Consider the following 18388-nt stretch of genomic DNA (forward strand, 5'->3'; position numbering starts at 1 on the left):
CAATGGATCAGAAATAAATCAGAATGGACTACAAATTTGCTAGGATCTGGTAGCTTCCACGGCAGGACCAGATCATGCTTATACATGCATAAATACATATTAAAAACAGTGTCCATGGGGTTCTTCAGGAAAATTCAGAAGCATAGAGTGCAATACTTGCATTATGAATTTCTAGGACTGAGAGTAGACTAGAGTCCGGGCCTTCCTGCTTCTAAGCCAACATGTTAACCTGGCTACACTACATTGGCTTTTGATTAAACTTGACTGACTCAGTCTGGAGCTGAACCATCATTTCTGTAAGTTTTACAATTGCAACATAAAATATGTCAGTATTAATGTTGCTATTCTCATATTGCCAGTAACTGGCTATGGCTGTGAGATAATGGGAGGATATTAGTATCCTCATTAAGAACTGGGTATTTTATAACTGAGCAAAATCATATTGAAAGGTCATATAAAATAATTTTCAGAAAATGTAAATTCTATTCTTACAGAGTACTGCGTCTTACACTGCAGAAAACAATTCAAGATACTTAGTCATGTAACAGTATACAATGCAAACATGGTAGATTAGATATAGATATCGATGATATAGATAATTGATGAAATTAAAGAGTTTTTATTTAAATGCCATACTGTTGATTTCCCTGTAATTTATATTTAGTCCTTCTTTAATTCTTATTACAAGCTCTTGATAGCTCTCTGATAGGGATGCAAGAAGTCTTAATCATTATGTTGCATAGTTTGCAACTCAGCTAGGCAAATCAACCTACATTAAGCATGATTAAATAAAAGTTCATTAGTATTTCACTATTCCGGTTGGTGCTTGCCAATCCATATAAGTACAAGTAGTCTTTGTTTAGCAACTGCCTTGTACAGTGACTGTTTGCAGTTACAACAGTGATGAAAAAACAATCCTTGCATTTACAACCGTTGCAGGTCTGCAAAGGAAAGGGAAGTTGAAGTAAGATCATAAACCCAGTTGTGTTTCATGTAGCAACTGCTTTGCTGAACGACCAAGTTGCCAGTTCCAATTATGGTCGCTAAATGAGAACTACCTGTACAAAACATACTCACTGGCTGTGCACAGTCATTGTTCTCAAGTTGAACTGAGGCAGCAATGAAAACTCCAATATCAAAACCAGGAGAAGGAGATGAGTTTAAGAAAAACTTTATTTATAATAAACAATTAGTTAATAGTTGGAAACCAAATTAAAAGAAAAAAATGCAGGAAAAAAGGAAAACCTAAGGTAAGATAATAGGTAAAAATAGATTAAAAGCAAACAAGGTAGAATAAAATGTTTTATATTTGTATTTAAACTGCAATAGGAAGATAATAAACTGTGTTGGGTAAATAGACCTTTCAGCCTAAACAAGTTTAAATGCATTGGCTTCTGATGGCAATTACAACAGAGCAACATTCAGCAGCGTAGACATTTCAGTAAAGGTGGAGGTGTCTGCTAATAAACAGTGCATGATTTCAGACTTTGGCCAGCCCATATGCCCTGCAAGAAGAAGGTACAGAAAATATGATTGGCAGTTCTGATAAAATGGGCAATGCAGCAAAACATGAGCTTTTGATTCAATGGCTGTTTTGAACTAGTGTTTACTGGGATGTTAATTAATCTTAGTTGTCAATCCCCTCCCTGTTAAGTGTTTCCAGTAGTAGAAGCACCTCCAAGGCTTAATACTGTGCACCACTTACCAGTATAGTGAAACAGCCCTTGACTTTTAAAATGTAATATTTATACTCTGGGAGTACAATGTGAAGTCTGGCTGTGCAAACTCCATTTAGGTAAAGGAGATGTATTTGCCACATAATCTGTAGAGATATGAATAATAACAGGTCCTTCTTGTTTGGACATTTGATAACTAATTGTTGGGGGAAGGGTTGGAGATTTCTCCCTGAGCTCATCCAAATGGCTTGCTTGACCCAGTGGGACAACAGCAACAGCCCACTGACAAATTCTAGTGGACATGAAGGCACTACATGGCTCTCAACCCATGCTATCCTGCTGCAAAGATGACTTGCATGCATCTTTTCCTGCTCTGCATCAAATGTAGCATTTCATAGAATCATAGGGTTGGAAGGGACCTTGGAGGTTAGGGTTTAATTTAATTAATTAAATGGGGGGGGGGGTGCCCAGTGCACCACACACCAGCCAACTGGGGCAGAGGCACTGCCTACAATGAAATGAAGCCAAGCAAACAGATTGCACAGCACCATTTGTGCCAACAAATTCTGGGCCAGTTGTAGTTTCTGGATGGTAGTTTCTGGGTTGCATTGCAGTAATCCGACTGGGAATTGATCAGGGCATGAGTGATTATGAGCACTGTTGTTTGCCCACATCTTCTCAAAAATCTGCCTTGGAAAAGAAAGCAGTTGGTGCTTGCTTTCCAAACACAGGTGGCAAGGATAAAGCAGATGAATCTACCACTTAGAGGCTACATAACCACCTCCCATACAGAACATCTGTATCATTACGAAAGTGTGAAACCCAACAGCAATATCTTAATCCAGCTTCATTTCCATCTGGTACCTGGTGCTGCCATGCAGAAGAAACTTTGTCCCTTCTATGCTCAGTTTTGAAGAAGCACATGCTAGGCTGTGCCAATCATTCAAAAGAGATGCTTTAAAAATGCATAGGTGTGAGCAATGTACCCCTCCTTGAAGCGTTAAAACAGCTGCAACCTGTGGAAGGTTATCCCTTCTTTGCATAAGCAGGTATATAGAGCATGCTTGCTGGGACCACCTGCAAAGATGTTGTGCAGGCCCACGTGCACAGAAAGCAGAGGCCAACCTTCCTAGCAGCTGTACAAGGTTTTCCACTGACCCAGCTGCTTTCATGCTTTGAGGAGGGATCCTCGCACTAAGTTTCATGAAGCATCTTTTTCAGTGGGTTGCCAGTTCTAGTTCCTTCCACTGAAAGCTTGAATGGATTTCTTTAGTGGTGCGTTCACGGTTACACCCATTGACACAAATCAGGGCGATAGAAGCCACTATGGGGAACCAGGAATGCTTGATGGGCCGACTCTTTATGTTTCAGAATTACTGCACATATTTAAAGCCAATGAGCTGAACAAGATTCAGCAGGGGCAAGCCCCGCTCTTCCAACACAGCCCATGCTAAGGCACTGCAAAACACGTGGGTATGTGAGGGGATGAAGCAAGCAGCAGAAAAATATACAAGTCACTTCTTGGCCTGGTTTCAATGGCAGGAAATAAGCCCATTTTAGAAGGAAAACTATTTGGGGGTATAAGAGGAAGAGTAGCAGATGGGGGAATGATTCCAAAATGAGAGCCAGTTGGGTCTAGAAGTGAAGGCACCAGGCTAGAAAGCAGGAGACTGGGAGTTCTAGTCCCACCTTAGGCATGAAAGCTGGTCGCTCTCTCTTGGCCCAGCTCATCTCACAGGGTTGTTGTTGTGGGGAAAATAGGAGGAGGAAGGAGTATTAGGCATGTTTGCTGCCTTGAGCCATTTATAAAAATAATAAAGGCAGGATTAAAAAAAAATCTAGCCCCCCCCATCCTCTTTTACCTCCCACTTCTTTGCAGATGTTTATCACTGGCCTGGGTTTGAAAACATGGGCCTGCTGCTGCCTCCAGCTCTACCCTAAGATTTGTGTGCATCATTTTTTGTCAGTGGAAGTGGGTATAACATGTGGCAGGCATGAAGGATTCTCCCTACATTAGGTCATCTCTGCTTAAATACAGGTAGACCACAGTAACTTAAAGCATTATGAAATGAATGTAGCCACCAAGTTACTTTTAGCAGTAATGCAATATATTCCTGGAGTAACAGGCCAAGGCCATGGGGGGGGGGGGGACACCCTGTATGAGTTGTGGCATCTGTCAACATGCAGCTCCTTAAATTCTTGATGTTGAGAAGTGATTGGGATCCTCAAGCTTTGAGTTAGAGGATTGGCAAATACAGTATCAAAGCAAGCTGACTAGCTCTGATGTAGCATACTGTGTGAGCCACCTACCTATTCAGTGTTTTCAAGGAGTGATTGCTTTCAAGTATCTTAACAATGGCTTCATTATAATAAATCTGAAGTAACCACATACCATCAAGAACATGAAAACACCAGAACTTTTATTGTGGATTAAACACGGATGCAGCAAGATCTTTTAAAACATGAGCACAGCTTCTCCAAAGACACGTAAAAAAATAATGCTAAAAATAAAGTTTTATAACGATTTTGAGGTAACTCGAGCAGAACTGTAGATGTTTCTATCGTACCAAGCAAAGTGCCACATAGCTCAAATTGATGCTGACATGGAAAAGCTTTGCATAAGTTTCCAATGTATATATTAGCCAACCTCATCTAACATTTGCTAGGAATGCACAGGTCAAAGGGGGAAAACATCTTAACTGGGTCAAAAGAAGAAAACAAGCATCTATATTTTTTATCTTCTCTGTGGCTTAGGCCTGGAAACCAGTCCAGTAAAAATTTGGGTCACTATCAAAAAACTGTACTGTAAACACCCTTGTTTTAGAAGGCAAGTTGTGTTGTATCATCTTGCTTGCTTGCAACTGCACTTGTGATTACTGCTATGTAATTTGAAAATTAACAATTTGTAATTTTAAAGCATCAAACACAAAACCACAAACTGAATGGCTGATACATATAAACCATAATAGCTTAAACAGCTTTGAGAGGCCCAGTTTTGCATAGTTCTTTATTTTGCCCAATAATAGATACCTAGTTTTCAGATCAAAGACTAAATCAATTAAAAAAAAAAGCTGGCAGAGGAAATGTCATAATTTCCAAGGGAGGAAGCACCATTACAGAGTCCTCTTCGTGTAAGCAGTAATGTACCTAACAAATGATAGCCTGGCCCTTCTGATTATTTTTTTAAATGCTAAGTTGGACTTAGGAGGTATAATGACCCTCTGAATATATATACTAATAATTAGATCTGTGGTGCTTGTGAAAAACACATAAACCAATTGTTCAGATCTTCCTAATTAGTCCTCACAATCAGATTCATGAGAAATTCATAGCCTGAGCAAGGTGTTTAGAATCTGATATTGTTTGAAGCAACTTTGGTTGTGCTCCAGTTGTTTCACTAGTATATTATCATATCATCTCTTGGCTGTTTATAGGACTACTTAAGGATCAGTCAAACCAATGATCTCCCATGCAGGTTCTGTTCCATTCAAGGCTACACTTCCAACACCATTCAAATTTACACTGACGTTGAGGGCATTTCATATGCATACATCCACCTAGAAGAAAGTCAACAATGTATTTAAGAAATCGTACAGGACAGGTCATCCGTTAGTAAGAGTGTAAACACAATCAGATAATAAGCTGACATGTGTGTAAGTATTAGTTACCTATGGGTTTCACTTGAGATCCTACAGTTAATTTATGTGTGAAAAGGACAGTGAAACTCCTTTAATTTTACAAACTCTTTATTGCAGATGGTAACTATCTACTGATTAATATTGAGCTATACTCTCAAGAATCATGAATTGGAGTGTGTGTGTGTGGGGGTGTATTTTATGATATGTTGTACTTATCCATTCTAAATATCTTTTGCTGTTATTCATGAACTCAAGAGAAATTCTGATTCTGAGGTGAGCCCAAAGGAGGCTTACAACATGAAATACAACTCTCTTCGCACTTATAGCTTCTCTAAAGTCCAGAATGTTCTTTGGTCACCCTTGAATCTGTAGTGTCTGTGTGCGAGAGAGATATTAGTAGCTGAGGATTAGATTAGACTCAATTAGGATTAATTGAGGATTAGAAATTTCAGGTGCAAGTGACATCCTTACATTTTGTTATCATCTGAATAACTATTTCTGTACAAACTGGAAGCTCAGAGTAATTCAAAATAAATTCTCTCCAGGCACTAAGTATCTATTACAAATATTTAAATATCTTCAGTAGGAACATCTTCTGGATATTAACAAAGCTTAAAACACGCTGAATGGAAGGTTCAGTCATGTTGGGGGACATCATGACCACTTTGCTGACAGACCACAAGCCAGTCTAAAACTTTTGACAGTAGCAATCCATATATACAAGGTTGTGCAACTTTTTTTGAGCTAAGAGCTACACTTAGATTTTGATTGATGGGTTGTTGGGATTGCCCTCCTAAAAGTGGCTAGTGGCTAGATAAATGCTACCTTTGACTTGATTTATAGTATAAAGGCATCAAATTAATTAAGCATAACTAATACAATTATTCTCCCACATATGTTTAATATTTTTTTCCTCCTGTCACATTAATAATTATAATATGGAAATAATGCTTGGGAACGACACTCAAGACGTTGGGGGCCATAAACAGCCCCCAGAATTTAGGCTGTGAACCTTTGAATTAAATCTGTTATTGGAAGCCATAAATGTCTAGGAAAATATTCAGCAGAGCTTATAGTACAGTACATCTCTAAAATGTTTAGTAAGTGGAGATGGGTCCCATGGGCTCTGCAAAGGACAAAGAGAGAGCTTTCTAGCGATTAATGTATTGAGAGGGATGTTTGATCATGTGGACCACCAAAGCAAGGCTTTCCCAGTACATGGACAGAGTCAAAATGTTGATCAAGGCACGTAAGTAAGGACTTTGTTTCAGGAACCATCTTATTAATTTCATAGTTTTAGGTCCCATTGTCAGGATTTTCTTTCTCATGGGAAAGGATTCATCCCGTTATCTTTACAACAATAACAAATAATATTTTGACTACAGAGATCATGTGAAAAACACCTGTTATTGTGTGTTGTGTATTGTGCTATTTACTGCCACCTATTGGCATGTGTATGCTAGGTACCCAGTGGGGGTGGCATAGAGCTATAATACAAGGGGAGGAAAATGTTCAGTCTTCTCTGAGTAGTTGGTAGTTGTTTTAGTGTTAGCCACTATGTAGGTTTTATGGGCTATGTAGTTGTAACAAAGTACCAAGTAGCGTACCTCTTCTCTAAGAGTTTGTAGCTAGAGATTTTGTTAAGCTTGTGTTGCTAATAAGTCTTGGATGCTACATTAAATGAGAAGATGTGTTTTTCTTTATATTTTGTATGACATTTGCATTTTATGGAATTTTGCATTTTTATCAATAAACACCAGTTAGTATATATTTTCTGACTGGATTTCTTTGGGAAACAAGAAATGGACATTGCATTGTGTTTGCTGTCATGGCTAATATTTTCCTGGAGTTTTTGCTGCGCTCTGCACAAACAGGAGTGTTTGTGATTATCACTCTGCCCGACACCCATTGCAAAGTTCTGGCTTTTACTTGCCCTTCTGGTTGCACTTTTCCTAACAGCTGTGGAATTCTGTTATTTATTCCCAAGATACAGTATATTACTAGCTTTCTTCATGTAGTTCTTTTCATGTGTAGATTATTTCAGACACTGAGAAAGGACTCATCATTTATCAGCCAGTATAGTATAAAGGTACTGGACAGCTTCTGCTCCCTGCTTAGATATTCTGTTTAGAGCACACCTTTTTCTAATTGTTTGCTAGCTAAAGAAGCATGATGATCTCAAGACACCTGGGAACCAATAGACTGCCATTGATTCATGGTTTGAAATCAGATATCCTGAGAAAGCTGAGTGTAGTAGTCCCTGGGTTAAGAACGCCTGGGTTATAGACAACCCATAGTTAAGAACAGAGCCTACTGTAGCAAAATTCAAGTTAAATACACAATGATTTGAATTAAATACACAATGGTTTGAGTTCATTACACAATACTACTTATACAGTATTATACAACAATACTGTCCAGGCTTACATACAAATTCGACTTAAGGACAGACCTTGGGAATGGAACTCATTCTTAAACTGGGGACTACCTGTACTTTGTGTGCCCAGTTTGTTTTCCTAAAATGCATATGAAATTTCATTAAATGATTTAAAGCACTCTGTGATCCTCAAAGGGCAGGTGACTCAGAAATACTATTAGGAAATGGATCTACTAAATGGGATTACAAAACTCTGATAATGTAATAATCACAACTCAGCCAATGCTGTGGGCAGAAGGTGACTATACTCTCATTCCCCTCTAACAGTAATCTGAATTAGAGCACCATGGGAAAGTGAAACACCTAAATCCAAATCAGACCAAATTATATTCTGTTGAGTAGGGATTATAGGAATTGAACCCCAACACATCTGCAGGTATCAAGTTTGGGAAAGCAAATTAAAGGTTAAATTATCCTATGAATTCTGTCTTATTCTCCTTTTACACTAGAGTGAATCTTTTGTAATTTTTGATAGCATGTGTTTTACTCTTCATATTCTGTGGTGCCATTTCACTTAAGAGTTTCTGAAGGACAACTTTGTATGTTCATTTCCTACAGTGACTGAAAATTATCATCTTGTTTCATGATTTTAAAGTGGCTTTTTGGTCATAGATATACTGTGAAGCACTAGAACATATTTTCTGTAAAGTTAATAAGCTACTTCTGTTCATTATTTTGAAAGGTAAATCACAGAACACCCAGTTTGCAACTAATTCTAAAGAAGTGAAAATTGTAACCACACTAGGTTATATTCAGTATATTGGGTTGCTTTGCACTGTTGTTTTAAAATCTGGCTATGGGAGTGTGAAATATCCTTCAGGAAACTCACCATCTTTTTCTACTGGAACGTGGCATTTAGGGCATGGTTTAGTTGTTCTTTTTATTGTTTCTTTGGAGGCATCTTCCCATCGAGCTTGCATGGCTGCATGTTCATCAATTTCAAATCCCTGCAGAGAGAGAAGAAACCATGAACTATGGACTACGTACATACAACATGGCACATGTGACCACTTCCTCCAGACTGTATATTTTTTGCATAGGCTCATTGGAAGAATTGTTATCCCACCTTACCAGATGTATCCATGAAAGTATTTTGCATTCCTGCCTAAGAAATATATTCCAAACACTATGAATATCATCTGGAGGCCAATCACTTTGAGTTAATGTGTATCAACAAAACTCTCAGGGTGGTGGTAAAAAAAATTTGATTGCTTGATAGGCTACCCACCTTATTTTGACTTTTAAATGCTTAAAACGCAGGATAATCTACTCTTCCCTTTCTTTTTTCCATCCCTCAATGTGCCATTTTACTTCATTTCTCCTTCTAGAACAAGGTTGAACGATATAGTCCATTCGGATGTTGTTGAACTTCTGCTTTCAGCAGGTCCAATCAGGATGAGGAGTAGCGGTGGATGCTAGATGAGCCTCTTCAATATCTAAAAAGCCACCTCTTGGGCTCCTGTGTTCTAGACAGTCTGAGGTTCTCCCAGTGCTGTTTTACATTTTACACTATGAAGCAGCCAGCCTTTGTTACTCTTTCCTACTTCTGACCTTTGGAAATAAATATGCAGTACCCAGAGGATTCTCGTTATTCGTGGTAGTTACGTTCTATGAAGTCATTGTGAACACTGACTTAGCAAGTACGGAAACCTCAGCTGGGAACTTGTGCATTGGGCGACTCAATTTTTTTGCCACTCTGCATGTCCGTGAAAGTGCCATGAGTATTGATTTTGCAGTTACAGATAAATTTAGCAAGTAGGCAAATTCGCAAATACAGAATCTGCAAACAAGAATCAACTGTTTGCACACATATGTCCACACATACATGAGGGGAATAAAATTTCTATTTTGGTTGCATATCAATGGATGAAAATTCATGATCAATAGATGAAATAGATGAAATTAAAATATAGACCAATGTCCAGAGATTATATTAACTTCTATAAATACCTAGGTGACTCAGCCTCTTTTTCTTGGAGTGTGTATTTTGCTGCATGTAACTCTGTAGTTCTATTTGAATGAAGTGTTTCTAAAGCACAATTTTATAAATTGATAATTATAAATTAATTGCTTGCAGTCATTGAAAATCTCATTATTTCTTGATTATAAAAGGATATTACACAAAAATATCAAGGCTATCATAACTTCAGGCTAATTTCTTTCTTCTTTATTGCAGCAATTAGATACTTCATTCTGTTTTGTCCAGGGAACCAATTCATTTTATTATATCCTCCACAACAAGAGCAAGCAAGCCTTTAGTATCATTTCTGCACACTGAACGCTCTTTATATTTTTGAATTTGTAGCTAAAGTCTTGTGGTTGTGCAATATTTTTTTATCAAAGCAGACTGAGTCAATGTTTTTCATGAATAGGTAAACTCATTATGTTCCTAGTATCTCTGTTAGCATGTTTGGGGAAAGCTTATCACAAAATCCCATGCTAAAACCAAACTCTGACATTTTTGCTACCAGCTACACAAAGCCATATAATTACAGAAAATCACTACCTAGGCAAAAGGAATCAGATTTCACAACTAGATATAACCAGCTCTTTTCAACATTCATGAAGCTAAGATTCAACAGAACAATAATGACTATTCATAATTTTCTCACCATCTTCTGGGGAAAACAAGTATTGCAGGCATAAAACTAGGGATCTGCAAAGTGTTTTGTGCACACACTGTTCCATACATGAAAAGCAGTCTTTGGGAAGTCTGTGCCCAAAGTGAAACATGATGCATGCCTCAAGATATGTTGGCCCCTATGCAGAATGGAAGAGGGCTATTTTGTCCCAGATCTGAACCCAAGTGCAATTATTGTGGGCAGACGTAGTGTGAGGGTGGGGGTAAAAGAGGAGCAAGCCAAAGGTGTGGGGTTTCCTTGATGATGTTGTGCAGAATCCTTGATGGCAGCCGCATTAATGGAGGAGAAGCAGAGCAGGAAGAGAAGGGAAACAGATGCTTGGATGATCAGGGAGGGGACGAGTTGCACTGGGATCCTGCTTCTTACTGCTGGCAATAAGGAACAGGCCCACAGGCCAGGATTATAGGAAGCAGCTGCACAGCCGAGGGGTGAGAAGGCAGGTGAGGGGACAAGTCATGTGGAGGAAGATGGAAGAGGGACAGCATAGACCACCTCGTCCTACTTGCCCTGTCAAATCACACTAGGAGTCTTTGAGCTTTGATTTTGGATGAAACCCAAACCAAAACATTCCGGTTTTGTTTCTGGTGAACTGCAGCTGATCTGAAACGGTGTGGCAAAAAATCCAGAACATGATAATTTGCTTTGTGTTGGAAACAAAATGTGTTTCCTATTTCCTGCAGATCCCTACATAAACCACTTCAAGCTGTATTTCCAGTCTGTTCTCCAAACCTCCAGTTTTGCTGTCAGTATTTTAGGCAATAATTTAGGTGATAGTATCCTACTACAGTAAAATAAATAGAGACTTATCAAGGAAACATTATTGTCTGTTTCAACAAGTCTGGTTCTCTCATATAGCTGACCTATCACAATCCTAAATAAATTATTAACAATTATTTTAATTACGATTAGAAAATGTAAGCCCTTTCCTGCTCTCTAAATAATTGTGCTTGACATATTTAAAAGGTGGGTGGTTTAAACTACAGTTCATAATCATATTGAAGTGATGGTGCTAACACAGAATATTGTCACCAGGATAACAACCCATTCATTTTGATTGTATATATTTTCCATATTAATGCAAACTAGAACTCAGTCTTTTCCTATCTCTATTTAAAGCCAAGAAATATAACCTTGTCCCATCTTCTTTTTAGTCATTCTGACAGCTCAACTAAAAACAGCTTCCTCTAATGGCAACTTCTTTTCAGGTTAGTAGATTGCAGCCTGGAGTAAGTTACCTAAGGAATTTCACAGAAAGAGAGAAGGTATCTGACTCCTCTGAAAAATCTCTTCAGAACCTCCTCCAGAACATTATAGAATTGGGTAGGGATGGCAGTTGGGGGAGTTTTCCAAAATCACACAGTCCTCCTCTGGATTTGAAACAGAGCAGCCCCTGTCCCATGCAATATTGTGCTGGAGGGCTTATTAATTTCAGGAGAAATTTTTCAGAGGGTACTGATGGCTGCATGGGGAAGGAGAAAAGATTGCTACCCTATGTGCATTTACCTACAAACACAATTCACAGAATGGAATGGGACTTATTTCTGCATAATTGCACTGTAGTTTGATAACTTGCTTTAGGAGTTTAACCAACTCAAGTTCATTTCTGGATTTTCAGTTTGTTCTATTCATCTGTTAAGAAAGTGTACTTAGAATAACTTCAGTAGTGTTCATCAACTATTCTTAAATGGAAGTTTATTATAAGGGCACATTATGAATTCTCTCAGGAATATCCAAGAATGAGAAGAAACTCTATAAATTGCACGAGCTGGTTATTGCTACTTCATGAAGTTGCACCTGCAGCAAAGTTTGATTCACCATAAAGGAGTCTTCCCCAGCTTGATGCTATCCAGTAGTAGAGAATGTATGTAGGTCAGGGTTGAACTTTTAGGTTCTTGAGATTCTTCAGATGTTTGCCTGCAGACACTTCATTACCAGACTAGGTAACATCATCAGTGTGATGAGAGTGGGGCTGTTTATAGACAGTACTTTGTCCTGCCAGTCTGGGTTGGGATGTGCTTTCTTTCCTGAGAGTTTATCTTTTTTCCCCTTGATTATCTGGTTTCTTGCTTATCTGAGTGTTGGTTGCTAGGGAGGATGTCCTCTGGGCTGTTTGCTTTCTTCCTGGACTTTGGGTTATGCCTTTTGACTGGTAGGTAGATGGAGGTTATCTCTATGTGTCTGTTGATGGCTGAGTTGTCAGAACATCAAAAAGCTTTTAGCATAACATTTGAAGTGGCAAATTTTATACATTAATTAATTAATTAATTAATTATGTCGATTGTTTAGTTTGTGTTTTAACTGTGTATGCTGCTCAGAGTCACATGCAGGTGTGACGGATGGCTATATAAACTCAATAAATAAATAAATACCCTGAAAACAATATGGCAATATGTCCTTGAAAAAGGATTTTGCAATGTTTCTGTGATTACCTTTTCAAAGAAATCTCTGGGCTTGTGTAATGCAGAAAATGAACTATTTCTTAAAAATCCTATTGATAGATAGGACGCTCTCCTTCATAGCCCCCCCCCCAAATCATTCAGATGATTAACATGTAATTTTGTACTTTTTAAAATACTCAGGATTGATTCACAGATTACAAGAAGAGGCTTGTTGAAATGCTGCTGGCTAACTTCTAAAAGGGTTCCCAGATCATTTTTCTTCAGTAACACAGTGCCACCATGTGGCAACACATGAAGACTGCATGATGTCAGAGAAGGTGCATAATAAAATAACTCTGCAGATTGGGGGAGGACAGAGAAGGTCACTAAATGGCTAAATTCTTACGTTCCTGTAATTGGTCATGGGCATAATTGTCATGCAGTTATATATACCCAGGCCAACTATGGGATAAGCAAATAGCATTTTTTTCTCCACCCCAAAGAGTTCAATTTGGATCTTATACTACCTATTGCTAGAAAACCTGGTTCCTTTTATGACCATCAGGTGACTGTTCTCCTTCTTTGTGACCAATTTGCAGAGTTGCAAAATTTGTATCAATAGCTGTGGCTTATAGAAGCTGTCCGATGCCCTCTTGGTATTAATATATATGCAAGTGTTTTACCTGCTGCGTTTGATGTATTTTTAATTATTGGTCTTGGACCATATATAAACTTGAACTCAAACGTGATTTGAATCAAAGTACCTGGTCAGCCATTGTGGCAGCAGCTAGCATGGAAGTGAAGGATGGGTGACATCATTAAGCTTTCCTAGTACTTGCCACATGCAAAGGCTCATAGGATACCAGCCAGGGGGTGGGCAAGGAGATTCTGTATTCCCAAACTGCTGACTTTTTTTTTTAATAGTAATGTTGTTATAATTTACAATTAAAATGATAAAAATGTATACAAACTAATAAAAAAAGAAAAAGGAAAAAATATAAAGTTCAGAAAAGAAAAAAAATAGAAAGAAAAAAAGAAAAGAAAAAAATGAGAATATAGTAAAGAAAAAGAAAATAAATATATAAAGAAATGACTTCCCCCTTCATTACAACATGTACAATTTTAGTAACTTACTAAAATACTCACCTTCTCAAATACTCACCTTCTCAAATAAAACAAATGATTTCTTCTTCCCATATCCCATTTCTTATCTATAAAAAAAACCTTAAAGACTCATCATTTCAGTCCTGATCAGCAAAAGTCCATTAAGGGTTATCAGAGATAATAACATATCTATTTTAACCTTGATCAAATAAACCAACTTTATATTCCTTCCTTTTATTTTTAACAATCTTGATCTTCCGTCTCTTCAAATAATGTCCTGGAACTTGATTTCTTTTCATTTTTTCTTTATCCTGTCTTAGAAAATTCTTCAAAGCTTTAACACACCTCTTTTGTAAATCCAATATAGGAAAATTATCCATGTCACTCTTGGTTTATTATTTGTATATCCCTTTTAATTACAAAGACATCATCCGGCTTCTTTTGTATGTCCAGTGTTGCATCTTTTTCCATATCATTCTTTTAGCCTGTCATTTTAAAATCCACTTTCAGATCAGTCTCATCTTATCAGATATAAATTGTTCCTCTTTCATAAGATATTTTTTTAACACAGTCTATCTATAGAGGCAGACACTCTTAAAAGTAACCTCTGAGTCCATTGTTTAAAAATATTCTTCAATATGTCCAAAGTTAAAATATTTTGCTTCATTCTGTATTAGTAAGTCAAATTTAAGTTTTCTTCTCCTTTAATTGTAATCTTTAGTTCCTTCTGGTTCCCTCTAGTGTCAAACCTTCAAAGTCCCATCCTATCATGTTTTTTTTAAAGAGAATTCAAAACAAAAGCATTTTCTCATGAGAAGGATTCTTATGATTAATTCCAAAATCTTATTTCAAATCCATCTGGACCCTTAGTCCATTTGTAACTTTCCAAAATCAACATTCTAATTACCCTCTTGCTGTTTATTCCAAAAGTAAAAAAAAAAAAAAAAGTTAAGTCCTTAAACTTGTATTTAAAACTTCTTTTGCTAAGGATTGAATGAAACGCACCCAGTGCTGTAAAGCTTGTCAAGCCAAAGGTTCCTAACAGCTGAAAAGCAGTTAACAAACAATATCCAAAAGTGATTAGAAAAGGAAGTATGCAAACCCAGTGTCCTTTTTGAAGGCACTGACCATGGTTTCAGCAAAATGGTTATTTCCTTATCTCCCAGAGCTCTAAACTCTGTCTTGTGGCCTCCTCATGAGTAGCAACTGTCTGGAGCACTTGCGGGTGATCTCAAGTCCTTTTCTTGTCTGGAGAGGAATTATGAAGAGCTGGTCTACTTGCCAGTAGAGCCATTTCTTCCCCAGAAGTCCAAAACTGTTGACTTTTGACCAATTTAATGTAATACTGTGCTTCCAGAACCACCAGGCAGGATGTTTGACTGTGTTAGCGGCTGACCAGGTTAAGCACCTTGTACAAACATTTCTGCCAATCTCTTAATTTATACAAGTACATTAACCACAGTTCCTTGATCTGCTTCCCCAGAAAAGTACATACAGTTTTTATAGATGTTTAATTCATTAGAGACAAGCTTGATGTTGAAATAATTCTTTAACTGAAGAGAGCTGGGGAAACATGCTTGTAAAAATAGGATTCTGTTTGTGCAGTTTACATAGACAGAGTTGTGCTCTAGGGATCCATATTCATATCCAAATTATAATATTGAACAAAACATCACTGAAGTTTCTGGATGCATTTCAGTGGGAGTCAGGATAAAAAGAATCCAGCTGTTCATATAAGCCAGAGTCCAAAACATTTGAAATGCTCTTCACTTAAATGAAGATCCAGATCAAGCTAATAAAATGTATGTGATAATTCCATGACAACATATTAGGAAATATCAATATACAAACTGTCTTTTCCATCACCGACTCTGTGAAAACCACACTGTTTCAATACATCTCTTTATCTTTACCTTCCAAATTACGACTTTCAGGAGGTTTGGGCACATGTGCTGGGGTTGTTTTGTCAGGTTTCTCTAGGTTTCAGACAGATGGTTAATTAGGTCCCAGCAGGACTCTATCTCTGTGACTTACTCATAAAGTTCCTCTAATCCGGGGGAGAAGCAATAGGAGTTCTATAATGTACTCAGCAGCCCAGCTATTGGACAACCCAACACCCCGTGGGAGACATAGGTACCTGCTTAATGTCAGGTTGGGCTTGCCAACATGTGCCTGGGAGGTGACCACTGTGGCTCTGGATATCTTTTTCAATTCCTACCAGGCTTTACGCCTGCCTGGCATTAGTTTTTTAACAAGTCTCTCTTGAATCAAATTAATAAATAAGCAAGCATTGGCTCCCTGCATTATCTTTTTTAATAATAAAAAAATAAGGATGGCTCTGGGCCACATTAAGCCTCCTTGGCACCATGGTCTGGTAGCTAACAGGAGGACAACAGAAATGACAATTGTATACTTTTATGATTAAAAAAAAATGTTGGTCAATGACCAAAATAAAATGACTGACTTGCTGACCAAAAAAAAGAAAGAAAGAAAGAAAGAAAGAAAGAAAGAAAGAAAGAAAGAAAGAAAAGAAAAAAAAGAAAAGAAAAGAAAAAAAAAGAAAGAAAAAGAAAAAGATATAAGTTAGAATTTATATCTTTTTTTTAAAGCCTGAACAAGAATTTTACTGTCAGGAGAAGCATTTTGCAATTTGGATTGTATATATCAATTTCATAACCTTTTCCTTAAATATTGTGTAACATGACATTTCTATGACCAGTTCTCATTAGTATAAGACAGGCCATATTTTTGTGGGGTTCGTTTCTTTTTCTATATACAAGATAGTAACAAAAAATAAAGCAAAAAACAAGTGCTTTGTCTGGAACTATGCCTATATGCCTGGAATGGCAGGAAGAAAAAAGGCTGAGCTAGATTGGGGAACTAGAAGGGTTGGTGGAGAATAACCTTACTAGGGTGTCTTCTGGAAAATGAGCTTTTGGCTCATTTATAGTTCATTTTCTAAAAGACAGTTTCTCCAAAATGCTTCAAAAATCAAATTATTTATTAGATTTATATCCCATCTTTCATTCAGAAGTTCAAGATAACATATGATTTATCCCCCCCCAATCCTGTGACATAGGTTGGGCTGAAAAGAGTGAACTTTTATGACTCAGGGTGGACTAAAATCTCAGTCTTCCTGCTCCTAGATGAGCACCTTAAGCGCTATAACACTCTGGCTCTTAGTTGTGCTGATCAATCCAAAAGATAATTTCCATCACAGTCCTTAGGGATCTTTCTGCAATATTTGATAGAAAGCTTATTCATATGTTAGTGATAGCTTCATAGACCATGTTAATGAAAAGCAGGATGGACATTCCATATTGATTTTTTTTTTTAATAAAAAGATTGGAGATTTGTATGGTTATGAAGATCCACAGAAACATTTTAAGGGACAGTGAAGAAGAGACTTTTCTGTCATACCTACTGTAAAAGCAGCAGAGTTGGAGAATGGGCTGATGATCTGTGTGGGAGCACATGTTGCACCCCTAAATTCAAATATGTATTTCCATGCAAACCCAGAAAACGAAACCCAGCTCCTTTAAGGAGCTGTTGACATGTATGATGTGAACACCTCCATGTGCTCTAAGTCACCTTTCTCTCTTTGCATCTGAATCGCCAAACAGCTGATATATCCAGCCTTGGATGTATGGGGAGAGGAGCCAAGCTCATTTATTACTTGTGGTTCCTCCCCTCTAACCATTATTCTTTACTGAATTTCATTCAATTGGAATTCCATAATCTGTCAAAAGAAACACATGAAACAAAACTGGGGGGAAAGGAACATAGGCAAGCAGGACGTGTCCATGTTGCATTTTAAGTTATATCCCTCTCACCAGTTTATAAAGAATGGGCAGGGTGGACCCCGAGTCCTCCTGCATCACTTTTAGTCAGAGTTTCAGCAGGAATTTGACGCGATAGCTAAAGATGTTTGCTATGGGCTTTCCTGCTATTAATGTATAAAAACAGAAGAAATTCTGTTGGGTCAAGCCAGAAATTTATCTGGCCCTGCTTCTCACAATAGCCAACCAGTTGCCACAGTGGAATCCCATAAACAAGAGATTAGAACAGGTCCCTTTCTCACAATTAGGATCCAAAGCAGATGTGTCTGTGGAATCTGATGAATCAGAATGATAAAACATGCATTGCAGCATCACCACACAAGCTTCATCCTTGAAGTAGGTATGTGTGCTGTCATAATGCATTTACAATCACAATGCTTGTTTCAACCTTTGCTGCTCCTTGTCCACCCCTAACCCACCCCCTGGACATCCATGATCCCAAAGCTTATCCTGGAAGTAGCAAACAGCCATTTCATATATTGAGATGTGCCACATAGAAATACCAAACACAGGACACACTCTCAATGTCTACTGACACCATCTGAAAGCAATAACTGGTATCATTTGGCTCAGAAGACCCAGTTTCTGAAAACCTCTGAGAATGAGATTTTCAATTTTAGTGCAGTTAGGATGAACATCTGTTCATGTGCATTTACTTGCTATGGACCCTTATC

At 37.8% G+C, this 18388-nt stretch overlaps 1 protein-coding gene across 2 annotated transcripts in view; it reads right to left on the bottom strand.

Annotated features, from left to right (window-relative positions):
* Positions 1–1182: 1182 nt before the first annotated feature.
* PRKN (parkin RBR E3 ubiquitin protein ligase) overlaps positions 1183–18388 on the bottom strand; it is a 700377-nt gene continuing 683171 nt past the window's right edge. Inside the window, exons 10-11 of one of the 2 annotated variants that reach the window (XM_088142815.1) lie at positions 8581–8698; positions 1183–5233 (exon numbers count right to left, since the gene is read on the bottom strand). In XM_088142815.1, coding sequence (XP_087998941.1) covers positions 5124–5233; positions 8581–8698 — 228 coding nt within the window. In that variant the 3' untranslated portion in view covers positions 1183–5123. The remainder of the gene's footprint in view (positions 5234–8580; positions 8699–18388) is intronic. The other variant, XM_088142813.1, reaches the window with a different exon arrangement.

This window comes from Python bivittatus, unplaced genomic scaffold (genome assembly GCF_059951505.1).
Source record: "Python bivittatus isolate LINGU-HERP-01145 unplaced genomic scaffold, Pbiv_v1 ctg000020_np1212, whole genome shotgun sequence".
Taxonomy (NCBI): domain Eukaryota; kingdom Metazoa; phylum Chordata; class Lepidosauria; order Squamata; family Pythonidae; genus Python; species Python bivittatus.